This window comes from Cyprinus carpio, chromosome A3 (genome assembly GCF_018340385.1).
Source record: "Cyprinus carpio isolate SPL01 chromosome A3, ASM1834038v1, whole genome shotgun sequence".
In the NCBI taxonomy this organism is placed as follows: domain Eukaryota; kingdom Metazoa; phylum Chordata; class Actinopteri; order Cypriniformes; family Cyprinidae; genus Cyprinus; species Cyprinus carpio.
The window spans coordinates 8608405-8631460 of NC_056574.1; the positions used below are offsets into that span (position 1 = coordinate 8608405).

General features: G+C 38.8%; 1 protein-coding gene and 1 pseudogene across 1 annotated transcript; both read right to left on the minus strand.

Moving 5' to 3' along the window:
• Positions 1 to 23056, minus strand: part of LOC122138666 — a 76953-nt pseudogene that overhangs the window by 22023 nt on the left and 31874 nt on the right.
• LOC122138670 (CREB-binding protein-like) lies at positions 651 to 5300 on the minus strand. The gene is given in 9 exon segments (XM_042732329.1): positions 651 to 1272; positions 1594 to 2762; positions 3066 to 3347; positions 3435 to 3554; positions 3557 to 3598; positions 3680 to 3790; positions 3792 to 3848; positions 3956 to 4158; positions 5099 to 5300. Coding segments are annotated over 9 exon segments (2808 nt in total).

Sequence of the window (23056 nt, forward strand, 5' to 3'; positions counted from 1 at the left end):
GGCACCTTGAAAAATAAGAGCAACTTTCACAATTTGCTCACATGTTTGTGTGTGTGTATGTGTGCGCGCGCAGTATCAAAGCTCCTTTCTGTACAAATGAATACAGGTCCTCTGTACAAACTCCACAGTTTGGAAAGAAAAAGGCGGCGTGTCCTTTTCCAAACCTGGTAAATGTGAATACGTAGCAGACAGGAATAAGGATTGATCCTGATCCTAATTCCACACAGAGTATCTTACAGTCCTTAAACACGCACACACACTCACAAAAAACAAAACAAAAAAACGCATTTCAGTTTGCAAACATACAAAACGAAAGTATTCAATAATAAAATCAAATATTTTGCCTTGAGAAATTCCATTTAAAAGTCCATAAGCTCAAAATAATCAAACAAAACAATTAAAAATGTAACTCGTAGACCAGGAATGCATTTCGGACGGTCCGACATCCCTCCCAGAAAAAACCCTTTGTGATTCTGCTCTTTAACCAGCAATTTCAATCCCTCCAACAAGGAAGAGAAAAAGCAGTCCATTGGTTGTGTAAAACCTATTAGTTCATTTAGTCGTCTTCTCAATTTTTTTTGTGTAGAGAAAACAACTCTCTTTTCAAAAAGAACGTCTCTTTAATGCTACAATCCCTCGACAAAACTTCTCTAACGTGTCTTCCGTGGTGTGTCGCCAACCATACTCAAGTCGTTGGTCAGCCCTCCACGGTTTGGCGTGTTCAGCTGCGGAAGCATTGCACTCTGTTCGGGTGTGCACAGATGAGCCTGGTCCATGGGGCCCGGCATGGCTCCCGCCAGGCTGGGGTGGTGCTGGGGCTGCATGCGCAGGGACGGGCTGGAATGTGGCGGCTCTTGGGACGGGGGACGGGGCGAATGCACAGGTGCAGGCGACCTCACTTGGTTGCCCAGCACGTTGGCCATGGCCTGTCCGGGCAGGTGAGCTCCCTGTGGCTGTCCTGCAAGCATGTGGGGTTGGGGACTCATGGAAGCGGCCTGTGCCGGTGATCCCATTTGCTGCTTCAGCATCTGCTGCTGCTGTTGTTGCTGCTGCTGCAGCATGCGCTGTTGCAGCATGTTTTGCTGGGCGTCCATGCTCATCCCAGTCTGGCCCATCTGAGCCATGGGCTGCATCTGACCCATTGGCCCGGCACCTCCTTGCATTGCCATCTGCTGCTGCATGCGGATTTGCGAGTAACTGGCTGGGCCTTGAGGTTGCGGGAATCTTCCTTGTCCTGGAGGCATCGCTCTCCCTGTTGTTGCTGTTGCTGCTCTGCATGCGCATTAGTTGCCAGCGGAACAGCTGCTGGTTTCCATTGTGCGCAGCATTCATCATTTGTCCCTGGGATCCGAGGGCTCCCATGGCTTGGGTTGCGGCCGGCTGAGGTTGCTGAGGCGGCATGACGGGTCTCTGCACGGGGCCTGTTTGCATCGCAGCCATGTTTTGCATCCCCGGCTGTACTTGGCTGAATGTCATGTCACTTTCCTGCTGCGGTTGGCTGGCTTGGTATTTCGCTGTCCGCTGTTTGATAAACGCGGCCATGAGATGCGGGTTCGATTTGAGGATATTTGAGGACCCCTCTTTGCTGCATGCCTTGGTTGCTGCTGGGGTCTTGTGGTTGCGCCTGTTGGGGGCGGCATGACTGCCTGCATCTGACGCGGCTGCTGCTGTTGCTGCATCATGGCGCGCTGCATCATTTGCGCCTGTTGCGGTGTCTGCGTTACCTGAGACTGCTGCGGGGCCATGGCCATCTGCTGCGGTGGCACTTGCTGCGGCTGAGGTGCCTGCGGATTCTGCATGGACCCTTGCATCCCAGCTTGCCACTGGCCAGGCTGCATGCTCTGAACCATCTGAGGACCACGAGGGGCCATCATTTGCATGGGAGTCATCATGCGAGGTTGGTTCATGCAGTTCACGTGCCGTTCACGTTCATATTCATCCTGTACTCTTGCAGCTGCTGTTGCTGCTGCTGAACTTTGGTCATCATCTCTATTTGTTTCGCAACCTTCAAAGCCTGCTGTTGCTGCGGAGAGGGCTGTGGCTGTTGTTGAGGCAGCATGGGCAGGGGGAGACTGCTGCTGGGGCAGAGGCGAGGACTGCGGGCCAGGCTTACCCTGCGGCCCTGGTGTAGGCATTTGGTTGGGGAAGGGTTTGCACCATTCCAGCCACATTCGGATGCGTCTGCTGGGGCTGGCTGGCTGGGCTAATGACTGCGAGGCCTGAGGTGTATTAGGCTGCTGCAGCTGCTGAGAGTTTGGCGTCCCTGGACCTCCTGAGGTAGTTGGGGAGGGCAGACTGGGAGGCATTCCTCTGCCCTGCATGAGCACCATTCGCCGCCGCATCATCTGCGCCTGCTGCAGCCGCTGTTGAATCTGCTGCTGCCACAGCTTGTGCTTTATATTGAGACAGAAGGGCACGGGGCACTTGTTCTCCTGGCAGTGTTTGGCATGGTAGCAGCACAACGCGATGAGTTGTTTGCAAACGGGGCAGCCTCCATTGGTCTTGCGCTTGCAGCCCTTGGTATGCTGCACCACACGCTTCATCTTCTGACAAGATGGCAGAGAACAGTTGGCATTGCGGCACTGGCAGGCATGCACCAGTGACTGGATGCAGCGTTGGATGCTGAGGCGTCGACTCTCCTGAGGACTCTTGTTGGCCTCGCCACCCTGGTTGTTGCTGTTGTCGTCCAGGCCCAAACCCCACTTCACCATTTGGTACTCATGGCCCTTGGAGTTGTAGCAGTTAATGCATAGATCAAAGTCCTGAAAGAAATCAGAAGAATAATTGATATAGTTTTCTGGACATTGCTAGCACAGAATGTTAATTTACTGCTGCACGACTGAAGATTAGTGTTTTATTTACAGTTTACAGTTGGAGACATAGTTGTCAAGCAAGGTTCACTCCTTGAGAGGTTTGAACCTGCAACCTTCTAGTTTAAACCTTATATCTTAATAATTGGCAATAAAATAGTACCGTGTGTCTGTTTTTTTACAAAACATCTGTTGGATTGCAAACAATGGCAACAGACTAAACGGCTCTGTCAAAGCCACAAAGAGAAGACTGACCTTGCAAACGATGCAATGCCAGCGTGTCTCTACATGGTGCTTGCATACGTTGCAAGTGTACACAAATTGGTCATGGCCCTGATTGTGTAGCTCCACCAGCATGCACATAGAGCTAAATTTGCATCGGCGTAGGGAACTGAACTCCCAGTGCTTGTCCCTGGCCAGTGTCAGGAAGGCATCACGGCCGTCCATCAGATAGCAGGTCAGCAGTGGGTCAGTATCCATGATCGGAGGCAGGGTGTTGATCATTGGACCAGCATGCAGGTGGATCACGAAGAAGACCTGGATTTTAGGAAGCAAATGGGGTTCTAGTGAGCATTTGGCACACTCTGAGCAAAATAAATGGTAAACAAAATTGTAAGGTCCAACCTCTTTGTGCTTCTCCATTGTTGCATATAGCTTCTGGGACAGGTCATTAGCTACATTCGGCATCCCAGGCTTCTTTTGTTTTGCGCGGATCATGCTGCTCTTATTTTTATTGGTCTTTTTTTATTGTTCTTTTTTTTGGCGTTCTTGCTGTCAACTTGGGTTCCCTGTGGAAGAAAACACCATTTTTTAAAATGGCTACAGAATACACTAAATACTCATTCACACCATTTGACTCTCTGCCTAACCTCTGTTGTCTCAACGGAGGCTGTATTCTCCTCCTTCTTCCTCTCCTCCTCCTCTTGCTCCAGCTCCTTGATGCTTTCCTCCAGAACATTGGGCCAAAAATCACCCTCAAAAATAGGGCAGCTCGTTGGCACTTGTAAGCCGATCCCCTGTGGCCTGCTTAAATATGTCCTGCATAACACAAGTGAGTCAAATCTGTGTCAGTGTGACATTAACCTGTTGTGAATGAAAACTAACAGACCGCGAATCTATAAAAAACTAATTCAATATTGGCATACCTTATAGTCATGGAGTATTCTTTCTGCAAAGGCTTTGTCCAGCATTTTGCGGTACCACTCCTGCAGTCTTTTAGGCTTGGGAATCTTCTGATCAGAAGGGTGACAGTGGAAGATGTAGTCATCTCCTTCACTAGGTGGGAAGGCCCAAATATGACCAGTCACATACCTGTAGGTGGGAAAATCAAATCCATTAGTGCATAACCCTACCAATGCCATTAGACCACAAATGACGATTTCTTGAAGATCATTGGTGTCTCTCTCCCCTCCCTCATTCACCAGTCACTTTGTGCAGCAGTGGTCTGCTCACTACCTCATTCACCATGGAACTGACGTCATTCTACCACCTCATCAGTCAGTTTAATAAATAACTGCTCTTGAGCCCTTTGTCACTTTTAATCAGACTGAATAAGCTATTTTTTTATGCACTAAAAATCTTTTTATCTGCACTGTTTGTTCACTGGTTTGCACTCTATCTGCCATGTGCCTTGCGCTGCTTTTATTTAACCTTATTTTTATTTTATTTTTTCTATTATGTCTTTTTACATTCCTTTATTGTATAGTTTTATCTTATATTTTATATTTGATCTAGATTTTTAGGCTCTACTGTTAGTGTTATCTGTATGCACCGGGGGTCTGTGAGTAACGCAATTTCGATTCTCTGTATGTATGTACTGTACATGTGGAAGAATTGACAATAAAGCAGACTTGACTTGACTTGACAAAAGCAAGTTTTTCAAGAGTGTTAATGGTGAAGTGAAAAATATAAGACGTTCAAAACAAGTATCCTGGATTGTTTTTGTTTGTACAAACAGCTTATGAATGGTTTATTAATAGTGGACTCGTCATTTTAAGCTGAGATTTGAGAAAGCAAGTATTTTAACACTAAAAACAATTACACACATCATCTTTAAGAAAGGATTTTAAACTTCAAGGTGGTACATACCCAGCATACTCCAAATAACTGATGAGGATTTCATGGTAAACTGCAGTTCTTAGCATCCGAGGCTTGAAGAGGTGAATACTGTCAGGATATGATATGTATACCCGTCTGGAATGAGAAGTAAAATAAGACAAACAGTCAGTTCAGCCTGTTCAAGACAATATTTGTTACTTTTTTCCCATTGATCAGTATTTGCATGATACCTGGTGGTAGGAAAGGGACAATCGGATCCACATTCCTGGACTTGCATGCCGAAGAAACACACATCAACTCCATCAGTCTCCTCAAATGCAAAAAGTGCTTTGGTTCTGTAGGAAAAGCTGATGGTGCAGTGCTGTTGGTGCTGGACATTTCCTCCTCTTTTGGATTGGTCTTTATCTCTGGTTTCTTCTCCTCCATCTCCATCTGTTCCTGCTTAGCTTCTACAGACTCTGGTTGCTCTTTAACTTGAGGAGGTTTTTGACATCTTCATCCTAATGAAGAAAATGAAATACGTTAAGATGTTTACTAGACTGTGTCATTAGTTGAGAATGAAATCTTGTAAAACTAGAGAAGAGCATTAGAACCGGCATCAACTGGAATTAAACTGGAGTTAACGACAAAATCAGTTGAACAGTTTCAAATAAATTAAGTTATATAAATGTCAATATAACAGTGAATATCTACAAAAGAATGAAAATGAATGAGAATAAAATCTCTATTGGGGTCATTCTACAGAAATGTCAATTTTTCTGTCCCTAGCCTTTACAGAAATATTACAATTGAAAAAACACATTAGGGTTACAATTTTTTTTTGATATTTAAAATAAAACAATATGTTTTTTTGAACAATTAGACCTTCTTGCACCTCAGTGTGGCAATATTTGTTTTTTATTCATTATAAAGAATTCCAAGCACCACAAAACTGCTCGCCCCCACAGCCATGTACAGAGGAAAAGTGCTTAATTTTGCAGTCAAAAACAATTTTTTCTACCATTTAAAATACAATAATGTATTCATAACTATCAAATATATGATATAAATGGCATAATAAAACAAAATGCTGAATAAATATTAGAAAACATATATGAAAACAGTGGTCCCTGAAGTTGTGTCACTGGTGTTACCGTTTGACAAAAACCGTTACCGTTTGAAATAAAAATCACACTGATGACATCACTTGACTTCCTCCTTCCTTTTTTTTAAAGATCTGTGAAAAAAGGCCCATGTTAAGTCCACTGTTTCTTTTCAGTTATCAGAAATGTTCTCATTTAACTCAGGATTTCATATGAAGCTTTTAGTTGACGTCACTGGTATGACCTATTTATTGTTAAGGAATTTGTAAAAAAAAAAAAAAAAAAAAAAAAAAAAACTATAATAAAAATGGATTAAACTACTTAATTTAGTGGGTATACCATGATTGACAACATATGGTTTGATACCCTACAGCAGACATTTTGTAAAATGCATTTTTCATGAAAAAAACTGTCACTGGTGTTACTGTCACTGGTGTTACCTTCTTTATGGTTAACACCAGTGAAGATCAGGATATCAGGTCTTATGAATGTCACTGGTGTTACTGTGCTGTGTTACTGTACTGTTTTTCTGTCACATTAAATAAAACATGATCTCCTTATTTCTTGCATTTTTATTATTTTTCTGTAACTCTGACTACGTGCTGAAAAAAAAATCTTTCATAATATCTTTTAATATTGATAAAGAAGGTAACACCAGTGACAAAAATTGTGGATCACGTCTTGAAATAATTGCACAAAAAAGCTAAAAAGAAAAATAATTAAGCTGTCATTTATATGTATTCATAAAGTCAAAAGGTAATCTAATAATGTGGTCTAAGTTTAAATGTTAAAAAAAGAAATACATTTTAATACATTTTGGCATACCAAAAGTGGACGTTTCTGTAGTGTCAGTAAGATTTTATGTTTTTGAAAGAAGTCTCTTCTGCTCAACAAGGCAGTATTTATTTGCCCATAAATACAGTAAAAAAAATAATATTATTACTTATTATATTATATTATTATTCATATTTAAAATAACTGTTTTCTATTTGAATATTTTAAAATGTAATTTATTTTCCTGTGATGCAAAGCTGAATTTTCAGCATCAGTACTCCAGTCTTCAGTTTCACAGGATTCTTCAGAAATCAGTCTAATATGATTAGACTTAGGATCAGTCTAAGTCCGATTCCCAAGCCTAAAAGACTGCAGGAGTGGTACCGCAAAATGCTTGTAAATAAATATTTATTTTTATCAATGTTGAAAACTGCATATTTTTGAAGAAACCATTTTTTTTTCAGGATTCTTTGATGAATAGAAACTAAAAAAGAACAGCATTTATTTGAAATATATTTATTTTAAATATATATATATACATAATATATACTTTACATTGAATAGCCATTTAAAAAAAAAGAAAAAACATTTTTTAACCATAACTTTTGACATTTAAAAGCAACCTAGTAAAAAAAAAGTATTGCAAAAATATAAAATATTTATTTCAAAAAAAAAAAATATAAAAAAAAAAAAAAAAAAAAAAATTATAAAAAAAAAAACAAAAAAAATACAAAAAAAAAAAAAAATTATCGTCGCAAAAAAAAAAAAAAAAAAAAAAAAAAAAATAAAAAAAATTTTACTGGATTGACAAATGCAAAAAAAATAAAAAAAAAAAAAAAAAAAAAACAAAAAAAAAAAAGGTGCGTGAAAATCAATTTCAGAAAACACTTTAACTGAAGACAAATAAAAAAAAAAAAACATAGAAATTAAAAAAACAAAAAAAAAAAAAAAAAAAAAAAAAACCAAGAAAAAAAAAAAAAAGACATTAAAAAAAAAAAAAAAAAAAAAAAAAAAAAAAATTTAAGTTAAAAAAAAAAAAAGAAATCAGTTAGAAAAAATCATTTAATTCTTTCACATTAAACTTTTTGAGTGATAGTGTCACACCTCAGAAAAACACAACCTTAAAGTCTAGAATGCTGAACCACCAATTTTAAGTTTCGTTTCATCAACAATGTCACACCTCCATCTGAGATCGGGCTTGCTTTTCCCAGGACTGGATGGACGGATGCAGGTGTGGGAACTCTATTATCAACGCTAGCGGCCATCTGAGAGAGCTAACGGACAGACAAATGAGGAAGGACATGAGTTAAGGGTGTCATGGCATACAACTGCAATCACGGCTGTGTTAACATGGCGATCCTCACCGGAGTGCTGGGCTGCTGCATCTGCAGGGGCGTGAGCGGTTGGGAGGGGGCAGGAGAGGAGCCCAGGACTGAGGCTCCTGTCTTGCTTATACGGAAAATATAATTAGCTTTTCTGACCATTCTGACTGTGTCTATTGCGTTAAAATAATGAGAGAAAACATTAAGATATGAAACAAGAGATGGGCTCTGTCCTGCTCGTGTGACAATTAATCTTTGTGGGCAAACATTAAACTTGGCTTGACTAAATTTCTATTGCTTTCCAGGTTTTTTGTATTGGATTTTTTAGGCATATTGTTTCTATTTTCATGCACTTTTAAAGTGTGAATCAAGGGTGTAGAGTTGAATATGATCAAAGACCATTTGGGATTCCTGAAGGCACAGAAGTGCTGATTATGATCAAGGCCTGTAGGCCAACATTCATGTAAATCAGGAGTCTGCTAATTGTCACAGCTTTAGTTCAGTGATGGGGGGAGCTGTGATTTACTGATTGGTCAGTTTGAAATGTCTCACAGTTGGTTTTTAGTCACATGGTCAAGGAAGGGATAAAAGAAGATTGTAACTGTTACTCTATTTCTTTTCTTGGCTGGGGCCCTCTTCTTGGGGCTCTGCTCTCTCTCTCTCTCTCTCTCTCTCTCTCTGGTAACATACATCCATGCTGGGTACAATTCACTGTATGTTTTATCATCCATCATCCATTTTGTAACCAGTTCAAGTATAACCATAACGAAATACTGTTATTAAACCATTTCAATTATCATTTCAATTCAATTTAAATTATTCACTAACTTCAACATTAACACTGCAGTGCTACCTGTTGCAATATAGTCACACAATAGCAATGCTATCCCACATATTTTGCTGTTGTAACTGCACTTATTTCCATCATTGGTCTAAGTGGCAGTGGATGTTAATAGACAAGAAATGTACAGTTTTATACCATCGAGCTGATAATGTTTCTTTAGTCTTTCGTCAGTCCTACAGTCTGAACCACTGACCCAGTGTTGCTCTGTTCCTTCCAAACAGCTATTGTCTGAAACTTTTATTGTAGTGTTGATCAGACCCTGGTCACTGTATGCTGATCATTTTGCTACTTTGCCATTTCATTGTGTTGAAAATAGAATTTAATCTCCTTTTGTGTTCCACTGAAGGAATACAAGCTTGAAATGACATGACGGTGAGTAAAACGATGGCAAAGTATTCATTTTAAGGTGAGCTCTCCCTTTAAATCAAATGAAGCATGTCTGATGATCCACGAGTTCTACAGGTTCTTACAGGTTTATAAAATACAGTAATTTAAACTCAAATTGTGAAACTTGTGTATTAAATAAATTCAATGCACACAGACTGAAGTAGTTTAAGTCTTTGGTTCTTTTAATTGTGATGATTTTGGTCTCACATTTAACAAAAACCCACCAATTCACCAAACACATTTCATACACACATCTACAATAATTTTCTTTTCCAGGAAAACTGGTTTAAACTGAAATGCACACCATACTCTGTCACACATGCACAAACAGATACAGATGTCTGTGAATTCAGGCAGTCGATAGAATTTACTGACATTTAAAAAAAAAATAAAAAATTATTATGTATATAATTGTGTCTGAATAAATTCTGCTGATATGAGCATTCATAAGACGATTGTAAATAAGTTAGGGCTTAGTTTTACATTTCTGTATCACTGAACTTAAATGATGACTCAAAGAAGTGATTTTTTGCTCAAATTGTTGATAACTTTTGGACCTTATTATATGATTATTGCAATTATAATGTTTTTATTATGTATTTCTAGAACATAATAAACAAAAAAATACAAATGTATACTGAAAAAAATGTGTCGTTGGATCAACTTAAATTACTCACTCTCTTCTCAACTGAAAAAAAAAAAAAAAATAAGTTTGACAAAATTTAATTTTTATAGTCAACTGGAACTAAAAATTCACTTTCAACCAAATATATTTTTTTACATGATTATACATCAAATTATTGTATACATTTTATTTGGATTGACATTTTTTTTTTTTTTTTTTTACATATTTTTAAATCAAATATCCAGATAAATACAAATTGCACTACACTGTACATACATCTCCACACTGTTGGGAAAAGTCATTAAAAACATCTTTCCTAAAAAAGACAATGACATCATCATCATCTGGATTAAAGGAAAATAAAAGCATATTTGTTAAGGATTTGGTTATGTCCTTTTTATAAAGTTTAAAATTTTTCATATTTAAATGATTTATGTTGTCTATTTTGAATGTATATTGTTTAACAAGAAAAAATCGTTGGATCGTTTGGGTTTTTTATTAGTTTGTTGTACATTTGTGGTAATTAGGTCTTTTATTTTGAAATTCATCCACTTAAGCAGATATATTGTGGCGTGCTCAAAGCATTGTAGTAAGGAGCGCAGCTACGGCGCACATGGTTGATTCATCCAAACGCATAGGGTTAAAGAACTTCAAGGATTTAGCTCCTGGTTTAAGTGGAGAATAAGGGTAAAGGTAAAATTGGCTTATCTGTATTGTTTTGGATTTCTTGTTTTATGTAATGTGGTAATGGTTATTTGTTTGTATGATGTTATTCGTTGTTGTATTTGTATTAATTAGTATTTGATTTGATGTATGTTTGTTTCATGGTTTATTTATATTATGTTTTTGTTGTATTTGTATTAAAGCTCTTACGGTGAACCGTGATGGTCTTATGGCATTTAACGGTGATTACTGCAAATCTACGGTGACGGATCTCTTTAATAAAGCTCATTATGAATCATCAGTGAAAGAGTTCAACATTCTTAAGCCAGGAAGCTACATATTCAAGCAAAAACAGTGATAAAAATGAACATTTTGAGCAAGCAGCAGGAGTCAGGATCAGTAAAAACAACAGAACAAGATACAAATGAGCTTAACAGTAATGAGAAATACTGCTGAATAATCTAAACAAGTGTTTTAAAATAGAAATCTCTTTCTGTGATTAATTAAACAGATGTATTTTTCTTTTGTTGTTTGATTAATGACAGGGACAGCAGGATAGCGCTTTAACTTTAAAACTGAATTCATGGATCCAGTATACTGACTCAAATCTAATTTACTCCCAAAAGTTTACATTCTCTTAAGTCATAAGTTACTGTTAAAGCTCGTTAAGTCAGACATTTTCGACATATTTTGTGTATATTTGTCTATTTAAACAGAAGAAGACAATGCTGACGCGCGGGTCTAGTGTGCGTGCTTCGGGTGCGCGAGCACAGAAAGCCGTTGCGCGATTAATGATTTCAGTTCTGTTTAGCAGCTAAAGTCGCTTTTATAATATATAGCTCGTCATTTTTCACTGATCCATGTTTCTTTGATCACTCCGTCCAATGAAAGATGCGCAGGTGTATGTACATGTGACAAAACACACCCATTAAACAGTTAACTTAGTCGAAATCATCATATACATATGTATCAACTGTAGTAACAGTAATTTAAAGCTTATTTGTATAATTACTCAGCGATATTGTGGAACTGTGTGTCAGCCGCAGTCTGGACGCGAGGAAAACAAGATGGCCGTCGATCAGAAAACTCTATAGACATTATTTATATTTATTAAAAAAAAAAAAGTTTCAGACATTTAAAGCAGAAGTCTTAAAACCAAAACATTTTAAGATCACAGAAAACATAAAATCACCCTTGTGTGGCCATATTTTTGACTGGAAGTTCAAATAATATTTAATATTTATTGCTGTAGCACTTTTTAAACTGTATTTTGGTGTATTTCAGTGGATCATGTAAATTCAGTCACTGATCTCATTAGTAATCATCACAGATAATCAGTGGAGTGGGGTTTGTATTATACAAATACCCCAAACAAACAAATGGATAGAGTTTCTTATTAAAAGACTGATTAGTGAAAGAGTAGATAAGAGACATGGACTCCACGTCACAAAAGGAGACGAGACCCTTCTCATAATCCACAAACACACCGACCCTCTGAGGATTCACACTCAGAGGCACGAGAGACATAGTGAAGACTCATGAAGCTCGATACTCCCCAAATTCCAGACTCACAGTCCAGTATCCACCCTCAGGACTCAGACTGATCGACTCCGTCCTGTTAACAGATTCTCTGGTCACTCCTAAATCCCACTGAGTTTGTCCCTTCACCTGAACCTCAAAGTAGAAACACCCTGAGTAGAATCCATCCTTCCCAAGAACACCAAGACATTTATCAAATCTGTCTTTTTCTCCATTCACTCTTTCTGTTTCTCTGTTTTCATATCTCACTTGTTTCCCATCTTCAGACACGATGAGACGTGGATGAGCCGTATCAGCATCCAGAATCACATTCACTGTGGAAAATACAGAAAAATCTGCTTTACAGATAAGTATATCATGAAATAAAGACAATTACTTATTTTTATAGGAATCAATGAGAACTTTACAAGACAAACAAAAATAAAGATACACCAATTATGATTTAATACATATTATAAACAATAGTGTTCATAATTTTCACATCGTATCTATTACTGATAGACTGAAATGTTCTGATTTTTCCTGCTTCACTTCATGTGCTTTTAGTTTGATGTCTGAGAGTCATTTTGTTGTTCATTTTTGAATCCTCGTGTTGATTTTTTGTCTTGCTTTTATTTAGTAATGTAAAATAAATAATTATTATAAATAATGTATATTAAAATAAGGAATTATGCCATGAAAAATGCCTTTTATTAAAATAAACAATTAAGCCTTTTACTCACCCTTGTGTGTTCTTGAATGTGTGAGAGCTAAAAACAGAAAGTATGAAGTTATGAAGGCTTCATCTTTAGATCAATAATGAAATCATCACTTGAAGACCAACAAAATCCAAGAAGACTTTATACAGTTTTATATATCCTTTATAATAAAATACAATGAAACTGAATACACATATGAATGCACAGCATGTTCATTCATGTTTTGCAGAATAATTCAAAGTTAATGAATTTATATTTTAATTAAGCCACATAAAACAAATTCACCTTTAGGTATGATTGTCTTCAGTTGATCACGTTCTAAAGAAAATTCAGAAAAATATGAGAAAAGAACATTAAAATTCTGTCATGTTTATTACTCTGACAAACAAGTAATGATCATGTAGTTGTGTTTATAGTGTGTGTTAACATCACAGGAGTGTGTATCAGGGGTCTGTGTGTATCATGAAGCTGGTTTAGCTGACAGGTGAATTTTTCACAAATTTTTAAACATTTTTAAAGAAAAAAAAAATTATCTGGATTTTATTAATGACTGATTATTATAATTATCTTATATGATTTATATAATTATTATACCCTTAATCCATTCCCACTTTAGCCATTTTAGTTTATTAATTATGAAGCTTTTATTTTAAATGTATACATATAATTAAATATATACAGATGAGGTAACACTTTATAATAACTTTCATTAATAAATAATTAACAACCATTATATAATGCTTAACAGATCATAAGTTAATTTAAATTCACATAGATAGAAATATGAGATAATGTGCTTGTTAATGTTTACTAATGTACTTATTAAAAGTTACCTAATGATTAACAGATCAGTATTTAATGTAAATTAAAATGTTTACAAATGTCATTAAACTTCAGTTCATATGATCATGCACTTTTTAAAAATCTACAAATGATTTTAAAGAAATTATGATTACAAGCTTATTTGTTACTGTACTTGTGAATACTAACAAATGTCATTAAACTTCAGTTCATATCACCTAATGCTCTTTTTTACATTTACAAATGTTGTGTGAAAAAAAAGATGAGCTTAATCAGTCATTTTTAACTCTTTATTTTTTCACTGAACTATTCATGTTATCATATTATTCATTAACTCATAATCACAGTCTGTAAAGTTCATATATTTGGTCTACGTTTCTTGTGTAGACTTCTATTTACACATCTTAACAAATCATTTATTAATTTTTTTTTCATGTTTTTACTGTTTATAAATGTTTAAATGTTTAAATAATTGTTCAGTACCTTTAGGGAAAGTCGTGACCTAATGGTTGGAGAGTTTGGGTTGTGGGTTCGAGTCTCGGGCCGGCAATACCACGACTCAGGTGCACTTGAGCAAGGCACCGAACCCCAACTGCTCCCCGGGCCGCCACAGCATAAATGGATGCCCACTTTCTCTGGGTGTGTGTGTGTGTGTGTGTGTGTGTGTGTGTGTGTGTGTGTGTGTGTGTGTGGGTGTGTGTGGGTGGGTGGGTTTTTGGGGTGTGTGTGTTGTGTGTGGTGTGTGTGTGTGTGTGGTGTGTCTGCGTGGGTGTGTGTGTGTGTGTGTGGGTGTGTGTGTGTGTGTGTGTGTGTGTGTGTGTGTGTGTTTGTATGTTCACTGCTGTGTGTGTGCACTTTGGATGGGTTAAACGCAGAGCACCAATTCTGAGTATGGGTCACCATACTTGGCTGTATGTCACGTCACCTATGGTCATTGGGCTTTCAGCTGCTGTAACAATGTTTGTGTAAAGGGTGGTTAGTTAAGTTTATTTAAATGCTTCTTAAAGACGTAACACACACTATAATTTGGGTGAAAACATGTTTTTATTGCCTCAACACTTATATTAATATACTATATAATTAAACAGGGTATTCCTTGGATCATACATCAGCAGAAGAAAACAAATATTTGTTTTTTTCAAGGAAAATACTTGTTCATTTATCAAAACAATGCACTGTTAAAAAATCGCTGAAAAAAAAAAAAAACGGCCAAAGTTTGACAGTAACATGCTGTTTTCCATTAAAACAATGCATTCTGGGTAATATTCTGCATTTTAGAGAAAGTAGCCTGCTGCTATATATCGTTATTAAACAGTGTTCAAAGTCGACACTCAGAGGCTGTGTTTCAAATCACACCCTACACCCTCATTCACTATTCCCTACATGAGGTTTACTAATATAGTCCACCTGGCAGGGAGAATGAAAACTAATGAGTGAATTAAGATACTGATGAACAGCTGCTGTTAACAAGAAGAATCATTGACAAAAAGAGAACCAAGACACACACAAGAACTACAACTGACTTCAGCCACAGCTTTAGATGAAATCAACTGAAGATTTAAACAACTCAACAAACAGCTTTACCAGCTTCACTCATTACTAACCAGAATGACTTTATTTCTGTCAGATGTCTACAGAAGAGCTTATTGAGAGTTACAGTGATTTAGATGATGATGTTTTTATTGTGTTGTTTGACGTTACCATTGTAGAGATCAGTGTTTGCTTTAGTTGGGCTCCTGACCCGTGACTTTTAAACATTAGCTTTTGTTTGATTGCTGTAACTGTGTCTTTAAGATGCATCTGTTATAAAAAACAACTGTTGTGATTGGTCAGGTGATGCTGACTGTTTCTAATAGCTAAAATCTATAAGAATAACTTATAATGTTGCTGAATTAATTTGGAGTCTAGTTTGTTTAAATGGATTATATAAAATTCTCTTGAGATTTACAGTACATGGATGAACAGAAATGTGACAACCAGAAAATAAGAACTTTTCTGTAATTCTTACTGTTCTTGTATTTTTGCTTTTGTTTTTTGTCTTGAATTTTAGTAGCATGTTTTGTGATGTTCAGAGTTTATTTGTTTATTTATTTTGTGGATTGTCACCATTTGTTGTTATTCATACGCTGATTCTTGATGTCAGTCTAAATTACAACAAAGTTAAGTTTTTTTTTTTTTTTGTTTTTTTAAATGAGTGACGTCTTTTTAACGGTCTTTCATAACTGATGGCTCAACAGTGCTTGTTCTTCTTCTCTAGTATCGATATTCAGTAAGAGAAGACACTGGATAAAAATCATTGTACCTGAAGTAAAAAAATAAATGTTCTTATCAATCTATAAACAATACCAGATTTATTTTTCTTTGGCATTGTTTTTTTTTTTTGTTTTTTTTTTTTTTGCTATAACAAACAAGTTTCAAAAACACATTGTTACAGCAGGAAAAACAATACATGGTTCAAGAGCCCAACTAAAGTAAACACTGATCTCCATCACGGTAGTGTGAAAAAAAAAACATCTAAAAAGTGATCCGTTAAGGATTATATAATGTTTGTTAACCCTCTGGCCCTCTTCGTTTAAGAGTCACACTTGCCTTCTTCGCGGTCAAAAGTGACCGAAGCCATGAAATGTAACTTTTTTTTTCCAATGTAATATATTTTTTGTTCAATAATATTTTTTTATTATTATTTATGATTTTGAGGGAATTTTATGATACTATGCAATATTTTATTCAATTTTAATTAGCTATTTTTCTACATTAGAATTAATATTTTTCTTTTTTATTTCTTTATTATTTTTTAATAAATGCAATATTTCACATTAAAATAGAGTGAAGGAATTTAAAATCAGTTTTTTTGAAGTGAGAATTGGGCCATCTGGAGGCATTAAAAAATAAAAACTTGTGTAATGTTGCGTAACCTCTTACATTAGCACCCTGTACAGATATATACAGAAGCTTTTTTTGGATTATCGTTGTTTTTCTTTAGACATAATCTTATTTTTTTAGGATTTTGCATTTAGATATATATCTGGACATTCTAAAAGACTACCTTTTTTCAAGGTTTAGATATTTTTTGGTTAGATAAGTATCAGGTTTTACATTATGATTACAGTCAAACATTAAAATCTTGTTAGAAAGGGAACACATAGGAAAGCATTTTTGTTTACTCAGTATTTGAAAATTTAAAAACCTAACAAAATAAGGAATGGATAGTGATAATTCAAAACACTTTATACAAAAACATTGTGTAATTAATTGATATTTTATTAATATAATTCAGTAAATGTTTTATTTCATATATTTTCAAAATTTGCTCTGTTGCAGTCTTACCAGTTTACTTCTGTATATATATATATATATATACATATATATATATATATATATATATATATATCTATATATGATATATACATATATATATATACATATATATATATATATATATATATATATACATATACATATATATATATATATATATACATATACATATATATATATATTATACATATACATATATATATATATATATACATATACTATATATATATACATATACAGATATATAATATATATATATATAATATATATATATGTATTTATATGGGTGGGGGGTCTATTTTACACTCCTGATATTCTAGAGAGTCACCAAACTTTTTTTTTTCTGACTGGTGGGTGATTTGTAGTTTGTACCACCAAAAGATTCACTGAGCTTTACATTTTTTTTTCATATTTTTCATTCATGTGCTATGTCTGTCATTTCTGACCGTGAAGAGGTCAAGTGTGAGTATCTGTGTTCCAAAGGCGAAACGAAGCTTTTTTGGGTTTGGGGTGGAGTATCCCCTTTAAGTCTTGCATCCTGAGTACACGCCATTTCCAAAGAGGGAATATTTAATCATTTAAAGGTAATCTTTACTAGAATTAATGTAAGTTATCTAGACAATCTGTTCGTCCCGCGAACTGGATGCTAGACTCCCTTATCAAATATCAATAAAAATACCCTTCTTACAAACTCCAAGAAATATTAATCTTCTGATCAGGAAGAACAATATTTTCTGTGTCTGTAGTTTTTAGATTACTGAATAGTAATTACTAGAAAACAAAGCTTGTAGCTTAGATCACACGATTCAGGGACTTCGATCTTGATGAGCAATAAAACGGTTCAATTCAAGCAAATTATTGTATTTAATAAAAGCGGCCTAAAGAGTACATAACTACAATTCACACAGAGTAAATATGAGTATATAGCAAAAAACAAACAATACAGTTTAAACAAGATAATCAAACGAAAAAAATAGTAATGAGATAGAGAGAGAGAGAGAGAGAGAGAGAAGAGAGAGAAGAGAGAGAGAAAGAGGGAAGGCAGATCTCAGAGTGACAATTTTCAAACAGTTAACTTTGCCAGAGACTCCAAGTCATTGGATAATTTCACAAAAGTGGAATAGCCTAGACAACCTTAAACAGCAATTTTTAGGTTGCGATATAAGAAAGTACTTGCTTTGATCTGGCTCTTGTGTGTAGCTGAGCTCAAATTGTCCGTTGTTGTAGCTTCTGCGTTGTCCGTTCCGGAGCTGATGATGCGTGAGTTCGTGGTTAACGCGAATGTAAACTTTGCCAAAAGATGATTAGACTTAAGTTCGTTTGGCTCGTGAGGACAATTGAACGAAGTCAAATATCAGAAGACAATAAAGAAAAACTAAGATAAAACGAAAAAGTAAAGAAGAACAAACGGAGGGACTTCTTGAGAAGTCCTATCGCGAACTGGGAAACCCCCCCTCTTTCTCTGGCGGAATGCCACGAGCAAGGGTTTTCCTTTGTTTTTATTGAAAGGTTGGTTCACACCTATGTCATCTTATGAACCAATGAGGTGTGAGAAACTGAGGCGGGAAAAATCTTCTTTGTCTGCTGATTTCCGCCCACTGGTCTATTTTATGGCGATGACGAAATTACACATTTTTCCTCAGAAAGATTGTACTTCTGAAACAATGCATCTTTTTGTAATTTGCCGTTGAGATTCGTCACAGTCGGGTTTCTACGATCATACAGACACCATAAACTATAACTTTGCGAGTCAGGGATACAGAGATACAGAGTTGTTCCTAACTACAGGCATATAAAGTTTGATTAAACACACAGTAAACATTATATCTATTCCACTATATCACGTGAAGACATCTAAGCACATAAAGAGATACATTTAATACTTTTAGAGGTAGTTTATCAAAAGTGTTCATGTGTGAGCCAGAAAGTGCTCGTGTGGGTGTGTGTGTGTGTGTGTGTGTCTGGAATGTCGTCGTGCTGTGACCAAAAGGGCAGGTGTTTATCTTTCCTTTGATGCTCACGAGAGTGTCTCTGGATCATCTCGAAGGTGTAATAAATGTCACGAGGGCTGAGATGTTATCGACATCGCGGCGCCCGAGGGGGGTTTTTATGTTGGAGGATGTCGTAAAAACAAAAGTCCTTATCTTTTGTTTTTTTGTTTTTTTTTTAAGTTCTTCTCTCTGAGTGCAGGATGTGTTAGAGAGTCAGGATTCATTAATATGAAACAGATGGTTGAATACCATCCGCTCATTAGTGTTACATTCCCCCTTTGTGGTCGGATGATGCCCTGTGGTCATTATCGGACCACACCCATCACAATGGTCGGATGGCAGGTGAATCATGACGGTCGGAGAGCAGGTGTTTGTTAGGGCTGACGACCCAGCTCGATGAGGTCCGTATCCGTTTCTGGTGTGGTACCTTCCCTCCGTGGTTTCCATCGGAGAGGCAATCCAGTCAGGGTTGTCTTGAGTTTGGCTGCAGAGGTTCGCATCTCGTTGAGTTTCCTGTATAGGATGAAGGCCACACCAAGGGTCAGGGTGTGGCCGATGACCATGGAGATGCACAGTGCTGTGTCAGCTGCAGTCCAGGCTTGGACAACAGGTGAGGTGTTCAGGATGGGTGATCGAGACAAGGCTTGGAGGGCTGCGTCGACGGGAGCGATGTCAATGAGCTGAGGCCCCCCCCTTTTTTCAATCCATAGTTCTAACTCTGGACCTAGGGTGAAGTTGTAGTTCTTGAAGAAGGATGGGATTTCTAGTTCTGATTGGTACTCTTCACTTGGAAGATGGTATAAGGCCAGATCGTCAAGGTGGAGGATGGCCCCTCGCGGGACTTGAATCCACATGCTCTGGTCAAGCAGGTTGACACGGGTGGCGGTGTCATGCTGGTCGTAGGTCAATGTAGCGGTACGTACTGGAGTGTTAACGAGCCATCTATCACCTACAATCTCAGCTTGCGTCTCGGTGACTTGGCTGCGAGGCTGGGCGTCGGCAGGGCAACGCGTGTCGCTGATCATGGGTTGCAACCCGCAGATTCCATCAGTATTGTCTCTGAGAAACGGTTTGCTGGGGCAGAGGTAGTGGATGTCTTTAGTCAGGGTGCACATGTGCAGGTTCGGGGCTAAGTACAGCTGGGTGTTGCTGTCATGGTATGCCACCACCTCAGGGGTACGTATCTTGATATGCGTGTTATCCTTCCAGAACCCCACATTAACAATGTCTTTGAGTCTGTAGATTCGGCTCGACTCTATGATGGGTAAGTTCAGGAGGAAACTCATCTCCTTCTGCTCGGGATCCATGTAGAGGGGAATAGCGCTACCCAGTGAGTAGGCAAGGTGTATTTGCATAGGATCAGTGGGTGTGGTGATGGCGGAAGCCAGCACACTTTGCACCAGGCTTAAGGGTATCAGGTATGGTGGGATTCTTCCCATGGCTAGACTGTCGATGGAGGAACTCACTTCACGTAACATGTCAGTCATTAATGCTGTGACTAGCTGCGTTTGGGCAAAGTCATTCTGGAAGACAGTGAACAGCTGTTTCATGGAGTTCACGGTCTGGTTCAAAAGCACGCTATGAGTGTTGAGAATGACCACCGTTCCTTTCAATGTCTTTCCGATGGTTTGCAAGGATGCGCTCTGTGTGGTGAGTTGCTCTTTTAGCTGTGGAAGTTCAGTCTGAATTTCAGCCACATGCCGTCTCACAGTGGCTATGTTTACTGCATTGACACTGGACATACCAATGTTGAACAGAGTTCCAACAGCTGCGGCGGCTCCGAGCAATGCTCCCAGGAAACGTTTTTGGAGTGGCGGTTGTGTCCACCTAATTCCGCCTGGGTAACAGTCATCTTTTCAAGTTGGTTGAGCATGTGCTTGACATCGGCCTCGGCGTGATAGAGGGAGTCCTCTGTCCAACGGGCACCGGCCCAGCTGTACTGGGCTACTGCGCGGGGGGGTAGTGTGCTCTGTAGACGTTGCGGGGGGTCGAGTCGAACGTATACTTTCTGGGGGTGTGCGTCCGACAATTCGTGACCAGGAGTCCTGGTTGTTCTCTCAGTACAATGCCCGAGGCCGGACCCGGTGTGATAATGTCTGATGGTGGCTGGCCTCTGGTTGTCTGGAGGCACAGGATGACAATCCACAGCAGCATCCTGTTACAGGCCAGAGAGAGAGAGAGAGAGAGGTAGGGAGGAAAAGGGGAAAGAGAGAGGGAACAGGTCAGTGAGGGTTGTCCCGGGTTGGATGGGACAGTCTTTCCGCTTCGATGGCGGCGGTTGAGTTTAGCTTGCATTGGCCCCTCCCTGTCTTTCTCTGCTAGTGGCCACATGTCTCTTAATCTGGTTACGGTGGACTCATTTGAGAACTGGTTCTCTCGATCTCCGGTTTAGCTGGATTTGGTACGCAACTGGGGAGAGTTTGTTCATAATCTCATGGGGTCCCGTCCAGTGTGGTAGGAATTTCTTTGACAGCCGCTGGGGGCCCGTCTGAGTTGGCGGGGTGAAGCTGTAATACAAGACCCTGTCGCCCACATTTAGTTCTTGGTGTGATGCTTTCCGGTCGTAATATGCTTTCTGGCCTTCAGCGCTTTTTTGCAGGTGTTGCTGGGCAAAAGCAAAAGTTGTTTTCAAGTGTCTATGGAGCTCGTCAAGATACTGGAATGTGGTGTAAGCAGTGACAAGGTTGGAGTCTCCTGGTTGATACAGCAAGTGTAGTGGCAGTGTCATCTGCCGCCCAGTCATGAGTTCAAAAGGGGACACCCGTGTTGATTCCTGCGGGGTGGCTCTGATGGCCATCAGCACAAGGGGTAGTTTCACATCCCAGTCTTTCTGGTTAGCAGACACATACTTTTTAAGCATGGCGACCACCGCTCGGTTCGATCTCTCTACCTGGCCGGATGCGATTGGATGGTGGCTGATGTGAAGTTTAGCTTGTACACCTAGGCATTTCCAGATCTGTTGCATGATCTCGGCCGTGAAGTGGGTACCTCTGTCTGAGTTGACTCTCAGTGGCAATCCGAACCGGGAGAAGATATGGTTCATCAGGAGGTATGCCGTGGTTTGGGCAGTGTCATTGGGTGCTGGCAGACACTCTACCCACTTGGTAAACTGGCACACCACAGTGAGAAAGTACTTGTTGCCTCTTGTTGACCTGGGCAGGGGTCCTACCCAGTCAATTTGAAGGTCTGACCACGGGAACGTGATCCCTCTGCGTTGCAGTGGGGCTCTGTGGTTTGGGTTTGCTGGTGTGAACTGGCAGCACACAAGACATTCTCTGACGTACTCTGCCACATCTTGCTGCATGCCGGGCCAAAATGCCACCTGTGTCAGTGTGTCATACGTGGCTCTGGTACCGTGGTGTCCAGCACATGGTGTGTCGTGGGCGTACATTAGTAGTACCCCCCCTTTGGCATCGTGGCACCACGAGCCGTGGCGCTGTGCTGTCATCAGGTGCAAACCACAGAATGTCGCCCTGTACGCGCAGCATGTGTCTGGTGTTATATAGGTGTCGGAGGCACGAGTCATCAGTGAGCTCAGCCTGAGTGATAGGGTGGTTGGAGGGGTCAGAGAGGTGGTTAAGAATTGTCTTTATGGCAGTGTCAGAGGCTTGCATATCTGCAATGTCGTTGTTGGAAATCTGTGGAGTTAGCGATAGTGGCTGTGAGGCGGGCACTGCCACAGGTGAAGGTCGTTTGCTGCGGGTTAACACTGCAACATTGGGGCTGGGTGTGGGTTCTGGGGGTGACCACACCTCCCCATGTAGTGCGCCTGTTTTGGCGAGGGCGTCAGTTTGATCATTTAGGTCTTTGTCCAGACCTGGTAACTTCGAGTGTCCTTTTACCTTCTTCCAGTACACAGTTATATTGTGTGTTTTTGTGATGTTATCACATTCCTGGAACAGGTGTTGGTGTTTGACTGGCTTGTTGTTTGCCGTTTTGAAACCATTCTGTTTCCAACCTGGAAGGTGGCACACAAAACTGAGTCTGGCATAGTTAGAGTCTGTACAGATGAGGATTTCTCTGATGTCATGGGCTGATGCGATCTGCAGAGTTATGAGAATGGCTGCTATTTCTGCATATTGTGAAGACTGGGGACCTAATTTGAAGTGTTGTGGGGGGCACGGCTGGTCGTTGACCCACAGCA